At 44.0% G+C, this 12,512-nt stretch overlaps 1 protein-coding gene across 4 annotated transcripts in view; it reads left to right on the top strand.

Moving 5' to 3' along the window:
• The window catches only part of large2 (LARGE xylosyl- and glucuronyltransferase 2), a 59,999-nt gene extending 48,613 nt beyond the window's left edge, over window positions 1–11,386 (top strand). For all 4 annotated transcript variants that reach the window (XM_016666867.1, XM_007543432.2, XM_007543433.2 and 1 more), the window contains 13 exons: window positions 2,504–2,790; window positions 2,933–3,015; window positions 3,331–3,454; window positions 4,898–5,069; window positions 5,672–5,776; window positions 5,860–5,972; window positions 6,258–6,383; window positions 7,659–7,814; window positions 7,985–8,148; window positions 8,927–9,205; window positions 9,742–9,888; window positions 9,952–10,147; window positions 10,627–11,386. In XM_016666867.1, coding sequence (XP_016522353.1) covers window positions 2,504–2,790; window positions 2,933–3,015; window positions 3,331–3,454; window positions 4,898–5,069; window positions 5,672–5,776; window positions 5,860–5,972; window positions 6,258–6,383; window positions 7,659–7,814; window positions 7,985–8,148; window positions 8,927–9,205; window positions 9,742–9,888; window positions 9,952–10,147; window positions 10,627–10,824 — 2,150 coding nt within the window. In that variant the 3' untranslated portion in view covers window positions 10,825–11,386. The remainder of the gene's footprint in view (window positions 1–2,503; window positions 2,791–2,932; window positions 3,016–3,330; window positions 3,455–4,897; window positions 5,070–5,671; window positions 5,777–5,859; window positions 5,973–6,257; window positions 6,384–7,658; window positions 7,815–7,984; window positions 8,149–8,926; window positions 9,206–9,741; window positions 9,889–9,951; window positions 10,148–10,626) is intronic.
• Window positions 11,387–12,512: the final 1,126 nt, after the last annotated feature.

The raw sequence follows: 12,512 nt of genomic DNA, 5'->3' as shown, positions 1-12,512 counted from the left end.
CATACATCCATCATCCGTCCATCCATCATCCATCCATCCATCCATCCATCCATCATCCGTCCATCCATCCATCCATCCGTCCATCCATCCATACATCCATCATCCGTCCATCCATCATCCATCCATCCATCCATCCATCCATCCATCCATCCATCCATCCATCTATCCATCTGCCATAAATTCATCATTATTTTTACTTAAAAATTGACTGAAAAATAATCGATCTTGTAAAAATATTTTCAGCATAAAAACTGGATCTTGTGTTTAATCCGGTTTAATCTGAGGATCATTTCTGTGGGAATATTTTCAGCTGCTGTTTGTTGTTCTGAGTGTTTCTGCTGCTGGAACAAAGTGATGTTTGGAAGCAGGCTGTAGGTGTGTGTGCCTGCGTGAGTGTGTGTGTGTGAGTGTGTGTGTGTCACACTGAGCCGCTGCCAGAGTTAAGTCTCACCAGGAAACGGGAGTTTTTCATGTTTTCTGTTCTCCGTGGGCTGATGCTGTTTTACGGGATGTGACTATTACCTGGAACGCCGTGATTAACACCTTGTTCTGAGCGCTGCCGTCGGTTATTATGATTACATTTCATATGCGAGAGGAAACGAACCGATGCGTCAGCATCATGCAGAGCGATACACTGAGCGGCGCTAAGCGGACAAACAGGAGAGGACGCAGCGTTGGCAGATGCTGCTGCACACATTTCCATTTCTGAGCCGCTCCAGTCGAATCCCAGTGTTCAGGCCACCAATTTGCATTTCTGTCCTTTTGGCAGAAAAACAGCCAAAGTGAATTAGATCTGACTCCTAACAGACACGCAGTTCAGAATCGTCCAGATTCTGGATATCTTTGAGTTTTCTCTCAAAGGTCAGAAATGACCTGATTATTCTCCATGACTAAACTCAGCTGTTAGCAGTTTAAATGTAGAGCAGAGGAGGAAAATGAGTCTTCTTCTGCTGAAAGGCAGAAAAATAGTTGTAAAATCAATTAAAATCCAGATTTAAGGCACATTTTCCCCAGAAAGCCTCTGTGAGATAATGTGGAAACTACCTCAAAGGGCAGAGCTTTAAAGCTGCAGTAAGTAACTTTTATTAAAGTTTATGCTTTTCACAGTTAAAACTATTTTGACAGCATAGTGAGACATAATCTGTGAAAAAAATCGATTTCCTCTGCGTTTTGCTACAGCCAGAAACGGAGCCAAGAGGAGGGTCTTAGTGCTGTCAATCAGCTGTGGTTCTCTTTCTCTCTGCTCTGAGTCAAACCAACCGAACCCTTTCAGCAGCCTGTTCCCCGCCTGGCCTGCGGGGGCGCTGCTCCAAGAACCACTGAAGGAAATGACATGAAAACTTAAGAAGAAGACAGATCTCAACTTCTGTCTTCAAGAAGTGCAAAGAAAACTAGCTTCCCATCTTCAGCTGTTTCTATTTTGTCGTTGGTAAAACGTCACGAGCCGTTTCCCCTCTTAGAGTTAGACAGGTGCGTTTATTTTGGTTGTATTTACCCAGAATGCCCTGCGCTGTATTCCACTTCCTGCTTTTGGAGCGATCTGCAGAGTTCACTTCAACCGAACCCAGAGTTTGATTTTTGGTCTGAATCAGTCAATTGCTTCAGTTCCTTTGAACATTTAACCCTTCGCTTCCCTAATCCTGGTAAGACTTGGTTGTTTTGAATCGTCCACCAGATCTTTTCTCTCAAGTTCAGATCATATGTTAGATTTTTTTAATCTGAATTAGTGTTAAAAACTGGTAAGATTATTACAGTTTAACATTCATGTTGACTGAGGGTCTAAATGTAGCATTTAATGCTTTTCTCAGAGATTTCAGTCCGTCTCGCCATTCTTTAGACCTTCTGCTGACAGACAGTAAGAGAAAAGAGCTTCACTGAAAGGAAAGATGCTACAGCGATAATGTTGTTTGGTTTGGGGACAGAACCGAGAGAAAAACCCAAAGAGAAGAAGACGACATCAGTCCAGTTCTTTTTAACACCAGTTACGTCTCATTTCCATCGTTTGTGTGTTTTTAGGGTGAACTGCAGGTTATCCAACCTTAATGTTCCTTCAGTTTTGGAGGATTTTCTTTCTTAGCAAAGACCCGCCAACGTTTCAGACAGAAGTGAGCCTCCTGGGGAGGAAGAGGAGGAGGAAGTGCGATGAGCCAATTTTGAAGTGTGAGACTCTAGAGAAGGTTTAGCTCACAGATTCTCAGTCTGTTTGTGTCGCAGATGAGAAAACAACAATGGCGGCGGCGACTCTGATGGAGACGTGATGATTGGAAGCCCAAAGTTCAGCTTCACGGATTCTGGTTCTGATGTTTGGCTGCAGAATACAATCGGACAAAAAGAAGCATTTTATGCTTCATATTCAACTCTAGTCTGTTAGGAAAAAGTTGTTTTCAGTAGATTTTAAACCATGTTGGTAACAGAAATCCAGTTTTTTAAACATTTTTATCACAGCTGGTAAATTATCTCAAGAGTTTAAGCTAACGCCGGTTGCCGTGTCGTTCCTCCTAAGATGGCCGCTCCCTCCTCTTGGCGCCCTGCTTGCCCGACACGCCCGCCGCACAGGTTCTGGAGCGAGCCGTCCTGGAGTCCCGGGTCCGAGAGGTGGAGGAGGAGAACCGGCAGATCAAGCTGCAGCTCAGCCAGTCGCAGGGCGCCGCCCAGCTCTCTGACGGTAACTACGGCAACCAGCAGTGGGGCGCGTCGGCGGACACGGTGCCGGAGGACGGCGACAACACGGCGGAGGAGAAGAGCAACCACACAGACTGCTCCCGATCGCCGCTGGTCCAGAAGTGTGAGGTCAGGAAGTGTTTCTGTCTCGTCACAGATAACGGTCGCCATGACGAATGTTTACGATAAATCGTCCAGAAATGATTGTGATAAACGATAATATTGTTGTTTTGACACCATTTTTAACCAGTGTGGTTCTGTATCCCTGCAGCTGATCCATGTAGCGTGTGTTTGTGCCGGTCACAACGCCAGCAGAGACGTGGTCACTCTGGTCAAGTCCGTCCTCTTTCACAGGTGAGTCTGTAGAACCGAACCGGTCCGGAACCGGCCTGTTTTGCACAGATGAATGGTTGCCATGGAGATCAACCCTCCTGTGGTCTTAAGAGATTGGGTCATTTGGACGCCACAAGTTTGTTTTACTCTATGCGAGGGCTGGCAGAATCACAGTGCTCCAGCGTGCGCTTATACAGTGGGTTTGTGTGTTTGGTTTTGGGAACTGACGGTCTGACAGGACAGCCCTCCGTATTGGTTCTGGATGGATGGATGGGTGGGTGGATGGATGTGTTCCTTTCTCATTCTCGCCTCTTGCTTCCTCTCGTTTGGTTCCAGGAGGAATCCTCTCCACTTCCATTTCATCACCGACTCGGTGGCCAGTCGGATCCTCGGCTCCCTGTTCCGGTCCTGGATGGTTCCGTCCGTTCAAGTCAGCTTCTACGACGCTGAGGAGCTCAAGGTGAGATGCCACATCGTATCGTGTCATATCAGGCGCAGCATTTTCCTGTTTTACCGCCGGATTCAGGTTTAGCCTCAGCTCTGGGTTACAGGATACATGACCATATTTGTGGAATCAGTGAGTCTCTGGTTGCCATGGCGATCAGGGTAAAATGGATCTCAATCAGTTTCAGTTGTTTGTACATGAGATTAAAATCTTCTGCTTCTAGTTTTGTGGATTTGAATTTGTAAAGTTTGGATACACAATGTAATATAAATGTTCTGATGTTGAGGCGAGTTTTTAATTTGCCACAAAGAGAATTTACACTGTAAAAACACAAAATTTTACAAAGTATTTTGGTCTAGTTTCTGGTCCAAATGTCTTGGTACATATGAAATAAGATAAACTAATTTACAAGTGACATTTCAGCAAGAAACAGGAGCTTGATAATTACTTAATATTGACTTTAAAAAGTTCTTGTGCCACTGGCAGATTGTGTCTTTTATAACAAGGGTAAATATCTTGTCATAAGTTAAATAATCTGCCAGAGGAACTGTTACGTTTTCATTAATATTAAGGAATTATTAACTTAAAATAATTCTTGCTGATCAGTTACTTCTAAGTTAGTTTTGTCTTATCTCAGTATTTGCAATAGGCAACAAATCAATTAAATCACAATAAATTAAAATGAGTTCATTGATTTTTCTCTGGTTTTCTACCAAACTGGATGATGAAGTCGTCATTCTGCTGCTTTGGCCTTTTTATGAACAACTGTTTTGTTTGCAGAGACTTCATAATTGATTTTATTTATTTTTATTGTTTTGTTTGTTTATTTTGGACATTTTAAATCTCTTCCATTCCAGTTTTAAACATACTAGAGTTTAAAGTGTAATGAACTCTGAAAATGTGTCCCAGGCCATTATTATCATTGTTTATCACAATAACTTCTGGGGCAGTTTATCGTCCATCTCACTGTGTTACAGTGACCCATCTGTCCAGGACGTTTGCTTTAGAAACAGATCAGAATGCGTTGTAACATGTTGTGTTTTTACAGTGTAGCTGAGTTGGACACTTAAAGCCGTCAGAAAGAGGCTGACCAGTAAACACTCAGTTTGATGCTGATGGATGCGGTCTGAGTGGAATAAAGAGGATCAGGCATGAATCAGTGTTTGTGCTTCACGTTCTCCTCCCGCGCCGCCGCCGCGCCCAACAATCGGCTCTTTGTGCCGTCGCCGTGCCGACCTGCAGCCACTCCTCACTCTCCATTAAGTGGAGGAAAACGGTGGCGACTGTAAGCCGATTATGTTTGCAGATGATGCACTTACGCAGATCCAATTACTCTGAATTGAGAGAATTAATTAGAGGACACTGTTTACAGATTGATGTTTAGAAAACTGCTGAAAGTGTCTTTGTGCGAACCGACCAATCAGAGCAGAGATGATCTCCGTCTGCTTGCCGTTTCAGTCCGAAGTCTCCTGGATCCCCAACAAGCATTACTCAGGTATTTACGGCTTGATGAAGCTGACGCTAACCAAAGCTTTACCGCCCGACCTGGCGAAGGTCATCGTCCTGGATACGGACATCACCTTCGCCACCGACATCGCCGAGCTGTGGGGCATCTTCAAGAAGTTCACCGGTGAGAACGAATAAAAACCTGCTCCCTTCTGCTCAGAAAGTTCACAATCTGCATAAAAAGACAGGCTTATATGGAGCTACATTAGTGTCAAAAACATTCACAAGACTTGTAAGTGTAAAACATTGCTTATAAATGCATACATCAACATTCAGATACACTGCAAAAAAACAAAATCTTACCAAATCATTTGGTCTAATTTCTAGATCAGATATCTTGGTACACTTGAAATAAGACAAAATAACTTAAAAGTAACTTTTCAGCAGGATATAGGCTTGTTTTCCGTTTATTTGTGTTTTGATAGCGCATAGATTAACTTATAACATGGAAAAATGTTACAAGTGAGATAATCTGCCAGTGAAATAGAACTTTTTTAGCAATCTTAAGGAATTATTTGCTTAAAACAAATTTAAGCAAATAAAAAGCAAATCTTACTGAAAATTTACTTTTAAGTTATTTCAAGTGTACTTAAAATATTTGCACTAGAAACTAGAGCAAAATTACTTGTTAAGGTTTTTGTTTTCCCAGTGAGGGATCCTGTAAATTCCCTCAGGCTGGTTTTTGAAACAGAAGAGTTTAAGAAGAAGTTTTTCTTCTGTTTCCAGACAAGCAGGTGATCGGTCTGGTGGAGAACCAGAGCGACTGGTACCTGGGCAACCTGTGGAAGAACCACAAGCCGTGGCCAGCGCTGGGGCGGGGCTTCAACACGGGTAGGCAGCGGTTTAGTTTCCTGTACGTTTGAACGTTTTAGCGGTCCTCCTGGTTTCACTTCCTCCTTCTGCTGCCGCTGCAGGCGTCATCCTGCTCTACCTGGAGCGGCTCCGGAGAATCAGCTGGGAACAGATGTGGCGCCTGACGGCAGAGCGGGAGCTGATGAGCATGCTCAGTACGTCGCTGGCGGACCAGGTGAGATGACCTCCGAATCAGAGTATTCTAACTGGCAGCTGAGGAAGGAAAACATGACCTTTGACTCTTTTCTGGCACTTTCTCCAAAGATGTGAAGGACTGGTTTCTCTTCTAGATGTCTTTATCAGAATTAGTTTCTCTGTAAAGCAGCGATGACTTAGAACGGTCCATCAGCCGGTTCTGCTCTGTCAGCAGGAGCATGTGGCTGACACCGTGTGTGTGTGTGTGTGTGCGTGTGTGTGTGTGTGTGTGTGTGTGTGTGTGTGTGTGTGTGTGTGTGTGTAGGACATCTTCAACGCCTTCATCAAGCAGAACCCGGTCCTGGTGCACCAGCTGCCCTGCTTCTGGAACGTCCAGCTGTCGGATCACACTCGCTCTGAGCAATGCTACACTGAGGTGTCCGACCTCAAGGTACCAGACTGAACCGAACCGCCGTCCGGCCTTCCTCTGGTTAGGCTCTATGACAGTGTGCAAGAAGAACCCAGAATTAAACCTTCAAAGGGATCTGTTATGCAACAGTCACATTTTGCATGTTTTTATACCTTCATTTGGTTTTCTACAGCTTCTAAAAACAACCAAACTACTTAAAAAAACACCCAGATGTTTGAACCCTTTAAAAAACCTACATAATGTAAGAACATAAATCAGCAGGCGCTGTGGTGTTACCTAGCAACCCCAGCAGAGTTCCACCCGCTACCTAGCAACCCCAGCAGAGTCCCATCCGTTTCCTAGCAACCCCAGCAGAGTTCCACCCGCTACCTAGCAACCCCAGCAGAGTCCCATCTGTTTCCTAGCAACCCCAGCAGAGTTCCATCCGTTTCCTAGCAACCCCAGCAGAGTTCCACCCGCTACCTAGCAACCACAGCAGAGTCCCATCCGTTTCCTAGCAACCCCAGCAGAGTTCCNCAGCAGAGTCCCATCCGTTTCCTAGCAACCCCAGCAGAGTTCCACCCGCTATCTAGCAACCCCAGCGGAGTTCCATCCGTTTCCTAGCAACCTCAGCAGAGCAGACTGAAATTAAATTATCTAAGAGGATTTTGTGGAAAAAATGTAATGAACATCTTTTGTTTAGGCCACAGATCTATCCTAACCCGTCTAAGGAAGCAAGATAGGTCACTTTCAAACACGCATTAGAAACTATTGCTAGAAATAGTGAGATCTGATTTGCTTGACCTACAGCTGAAACGATTAATCAGATGAATCGTGATGAATTGATTATTGATTAATCATCAGCTAATTTAGTTATAAATTAATCATTAACTGGAACTGAAAAAAGGCCAACTACTGAGAGAACAACACAGTCAGCTGTAATTAACATAAAGCTGTTCAAAATTATATACATTTTGCATTTAGGATAAAAAACAGTCAGTAAATATATTTAATCAAAACGTCTTCCTTTGTGGGTTTAGTTCAGACTCAGTGAAGGAATGCTGTCATTGCATTTTATTCAATTAAATGTTTATTTTACTATTTAAAAAGTTAACTGTATTATTTTTTTGCATCATTTAATGAATTTCTAATATTGGTTAAATAAAAAATCTGTAGAAGTGCCAATTTTTTTATCAGATTAATCGTCAGAAAAATTTATAGAATTATCGATTATTAAAATAATTGTTAGCTGCAGCTGGAGTTGATATGTTATTTCTTTAATCCAGTGTGAGAAACAACCTGTTGTCGTGTTTTCAGGTGATCCACTGGAACTCTCCGAAGAAACTGCGAGTGAAGAACAAACATGTGGAGTTTTTCAGGAACCTCTACCTGACCTTCCTGGAGTACGACGGCAACCTGCTGCGGAGGGAGCTGTTCGGCTGCCCGAGCCAGGCCAGTCCGGAGAGCGTCCGGGTACGGCGCACACGCGCACACACACACACACACACACACACACACACGAACAAACACAGGAACTCAGGACGTCTCAATAACCCATCCCATCATGATAACTAATCCACCTGCGTTTGTTTAAGCATAAAAACAGTAAAGAGTCTGTTAGAAGCTGTAGTTCCTCTCCCCAGCTGCAGGCGGCGCTGGAGGAGCTGGACGAAGACGATCAGTGCTACGACTTCCGGCGTGAGCGGCTGACGGTGCACCGGGTCCACCTGTACTTCCTGCAGTACGACTACACGCCAGCGGAGGACGACACAGACGTCACGCTGGTGGCTCAGCTCTCCATGGACAGGTAGGGGACGGAAATTCAGATAAAATCATCAGCTTTTATTTTTGGTTGGCATTATGTCTGGTAAAATTAACCACAAAGGAAAAAACTGACTGGGCCCAGAGCAGAACCTGGAGGAACTCCTTACATGTAGACATGATGAGTTGAACTGAATCCTCGTTTAATCCGTTTCCCTGCAGTGGAAAAAATCTACTGAATGGCAGCCATGATTTAAACAAGCAAACATGAATGAATAAAGGCTCAATCTGCAGATTATGGAGGGCTAAAAGGGACAAAATTAAATAAATAAATACATACAAAATTAAATATTTATTAAATGTAACATGGAATAAATATATGTTTCATTAAATATTTAAAATATTTTATTTAATGGGCAGCTAATTTATTAAATATAACTTCGTCCCACCGTTAGCCACACCCCCGACTTTTCTTTTTTATTGCTGCAACTGAAATTAAGTTTGTCTTCTATTTGTATTATTATTATTTTCTTGGTATTTTACTGTAGATTTTATTTTTTAAATTAAACTTCCTGTTATCTCTTGTCATTCCTCTGTCTATGATGTTGTAGTTATTGTGAAGCTCTGACCTTGTAAATGTTCAATATAAATAACTTTTGACTTGACTTGAATGACATATTTGAAAACTAACCATCTATGAAATCAATTATTTATTTTATGACATATTAAAATAATGATGTATTTATTTATTGAATGTTGTCCCTTCTGGGCCTCCGTAGTGTTTGATTCCCTCTGCACTAAGCTCTTCCTCCTGTGTCTGGCAGGCTGCAGATGCTGGAGGCCATCTGTAAGCACTGGGAGGGCCCCATCAGCCTGGCGCTCTACATGTCCGATGCCGAGGCGCAGCAGTTCCTGCGCTACGCTCAGGCCTCCGAGGTCCTCAAGAACCGCAAGAATGTCGGCTACCACATCGTCTACAAGGAAGGCCAGTTCTACCCGGTCAACCTGGTGAGGAACGTGGCCCTGAAGAACGCCAACACGCCCTACGTGTTCCTGACGGACGTGGACTTCCTGCCGATGTACGGTCTCTACGACTACCTCAGGTGAGCGCAGCGGTCAAAACATTTAGAGTTTCCTGGCGTCCTAGAGCAGCTCTGTGGCTTCAGCCTGTGGTGGGCAACGCTAAATACAAACATGTGCTAATCAAAAACATCAGTTTCGCTAATGCTAATGAGCTACGCCAACATGGTATTTAACTGAAAGTAATGCTAACGTGCTATATCATCATCATACTTATTAGAAGCTAATGCTAAAGCTCTGAACTAACATGGCATTTAGCGAATGCTAACATGCTAAACAAACATGATATTTAGTGGAAACTTATGCTAATTTGTTAACCAACATGGTATTTAGCAGAAGCTAATGCTAAGGTTGTTACCTAGCTGCTAGCCAATTGCTACTGTTGCTTATTTAATACAATAAAATGCCAGTCAGATTTTTTTCTCTCACATTTGACCTTTGACCTCCCCATTCTTTGTCACTTAAGAAATCTGCTGAGTATGAAATACTTAATGCTCCAGCTGTTTGTCAGCCGAAACGTCTCGTGGAAAAACGACCTTAAATGTTTGTGGTCTTTCAGGAAGTCGATCGTCCAGCTGGATGTGGCTCACACCAAGAAGGCTCTGGTGGTCCCGGCCTTCGAGACGCTGCGCTACCGTCTCTCCTTCCCCAAATCCAAAGCCGAGCTCCTCTCCATGCTGGACATGGGGACTCTCTACACCTTCAGGTACCAGAACCAGAACCTTCCAGACGAGCAGAGCACCCAGCTAACAGCGCCCCCTGTCTGCAGGTACCACGTGTGGCCCAAGGGTCACGCTCCCACCAACTATGCTAAATGGCGAACGGCGACCACGCCCTACAAGGTGGAGTGGGAGTCGGACTTCGAGCCGTACGTGGTGGTGAGGCGGGACTGCCCCGAGTACGACCAGCGCTTCGTGGGCTTCGGTTGGAACAAGGTGTCCCACATCATGGAGCTGGACGCTCAGGTGCGCCACCGGCTGGAGCCAAACGGGACTGAAAACGGGGACTATTATGGAAGAGCGCTCACTTTTACTTTTAGCAGGTTTTTATGTGATAAACATTTTGAGTTTAACGTCAAAGTATTTTTAAAATGGAGATTTTCTTAGTTTTGTAAATAATGTTGAAGCAAATATTCTGTTAAACCTACAAATAAAACAACAAAACACATTTAACAGAAGCTAACACTAAACGAAAACAATAATTAGCACAAGCTAATGCTAATGCTAAATCACTAAACCAACATGGTTACTGTAGATAGATTGTTGACCTTCAGGTCCTGATTTAATATTTTCCGCCATTTGCTTCCATTTTGGGTTCATAAATGTAGTTAAGGTGGAATTCAGTAAAACTGGAACAGAATCTGTGGAATAATAGATCAGATTTCTCAGAGCCTTGCAGATGAACATCCTGACCTTTGACTCCGGTTTCTGTGTTTCTCCTGCAGGAGTTCGACCTCATGGTCCTTCCCAACGCCTTCATGATCCACATGCCGCACGCGCCCAGCTTCGACATCTCCAAGTTTCGCTCCAGCTCCAGCTACCGCAACTGTCTGAACACGCTGAAGGACGAGTTCCACCAGGATCTGTCCAGGAAGTACGGCGCCGCCGCCCTCAAGTACCTGACGGCCCAGAGGAACATGTGAGCTCCAGACGGAGCGCTGAGGCCCGGAGCGTGCCGGCGGCCCAACGCGGCGGGCGGCGCGTCTGGTGGAACCGTGAAGCTTTATGGCCCCTCGGAGAGCGGCGCCGGCGGCGGCGAAGGCCCGGAAGCAGGAAAACAGGAACCATACGGTTTTCACTTTGTTCTGACAATCAGGGCTTTTCCCACTGGGAACCGGTCCGGACCCGGCGCTCCGGGTCGGGGGAAACCAGTCGAACTGGAGAATGATTCAAGCCTTATCAACTCCATGACATTTACAAAGATATTTAATAAACTTCTTTGTTTTTTAAGGCATAAATCTGAACCAATGATAGCGAAACATTTGCATTTACAGAGTTTTGATTACGGCTTTATATTTCTGGACGGGTTTAAGGGAAAAGAACCCGACGGTTTCCGGATCAGATCACGTTTCCGTGTGCTTTAAGTGTGTGTGCGATCCGGCGCCGCTGTCGCCACGGCGACGCCGCTCGGAGTCACGCCTGCTTCGTCCTGCATGTAAACCGCTGCACCAGGTTCTCATCTCATCGCTCGGGTTTCACAGCAGCAAAGAAGTTCTGACCGGACCGACTGGGACCAACAGGAAGCTGGACTTTACGTCTGAGTCACTGGATGTCTGCGCCGTCTACTGACCGATTTCACTCGTCATCCTGCTGATTTTACTCATCCAGCTGAAATTAACTCATTGTCCTGCTGCTGCGTCAAAATTCTTCATATTTAAGGAAATTCTGTGTTTTTTAGACACAAACACTGAAAAAACACAAAACTTTACCAAGTAACTTTGGTCGAGTTTCTGGTGCAAATATCTTAGTAAATGTTTCAGCAAGACACAGAAGCTTGTTTTAATAAATAAAAACTTAATTTTGTTCCAGTGGCAGATAAATTAATTTAAAATGCTGTAAAACACTGAAGGATGGAGACCTGAGGGCAGCATTGGTGGGAAAAACAAAAATAAAATCAATAGAAGATTCAGTTAAGGTCAGAGGTCATGATTCAACAATGACAGAGAGAAACTGGTCAAAGATGGCCGCCACTGGAGGGATCCGAGACCAGAACCGGCGCTGACCCGTCTCAGAAATCATCCCCATGCTCTCCACGGTGGTGGCAGTATGATGCTCTGTGAATATAAGAACATTTCAGCAATTCATCCTCTGATTGGCTCAGAAAAATTGAAAATAAATAATTATGAAAGTTAATGAAATCGTCTGAAAAATTTCAGTTTTTGATCCGAAACATTTAAACGAAACGGAAAAGAAATTTGTGTGAAGGGAAACTTTTAGGTCCCACCTGATTGCCTGACTATAAATAAAAAAATTTAATTCATTAATCTATAATCAATCATAATTAAAGTAAAAGTGATGGATTCATAAACAAACGAGCAGCAAGAGAAACATCTTAATTCCAGCTGGATTTCCTGTTTTTATTTTTATTAAAGTATTTATCGTTCAGATTTTCTCCTCTGGACTTTGGTTTAATTTCATTATATTTTTCTTTATTTTATTTTATTTTTTTATCTTTGTCTTGTTTTGAACCTTTCGTTTTTACGCCGCCGCCATGTTGAGGGAAGCGTCGTCGCTGCGGCTCCCCGGCGGAGGAAACGTCTCGGTACCAAACGTCGGATCGCGTCTGACGGAGAGCGACCGGACCGTCGCCATGGAGACCGTCGCCACGGAG

The sequence above is a fragment of the Poecilia formosa genome, unplaced genomic scaffold, assembly GCF_000485575.1.
Source record: "Poecilia formosa unplaced genomic scaffold, Poecilia_formosa-5.1.2 Scaffold823, whole genome shotgun sequence".
Taxonomy (NCBI): Eukaryota; Metazoa; Chordata; class Actinopteri; order Cyprinodontiformes; family Poeciliidae; genus Poecilia; species Poecilia formosa.
The sequence above is the reverse complement of the archived record's forward strand: the minus strand, read 5'-3'. Positions and strand labels throughout refer to the sequence as shown.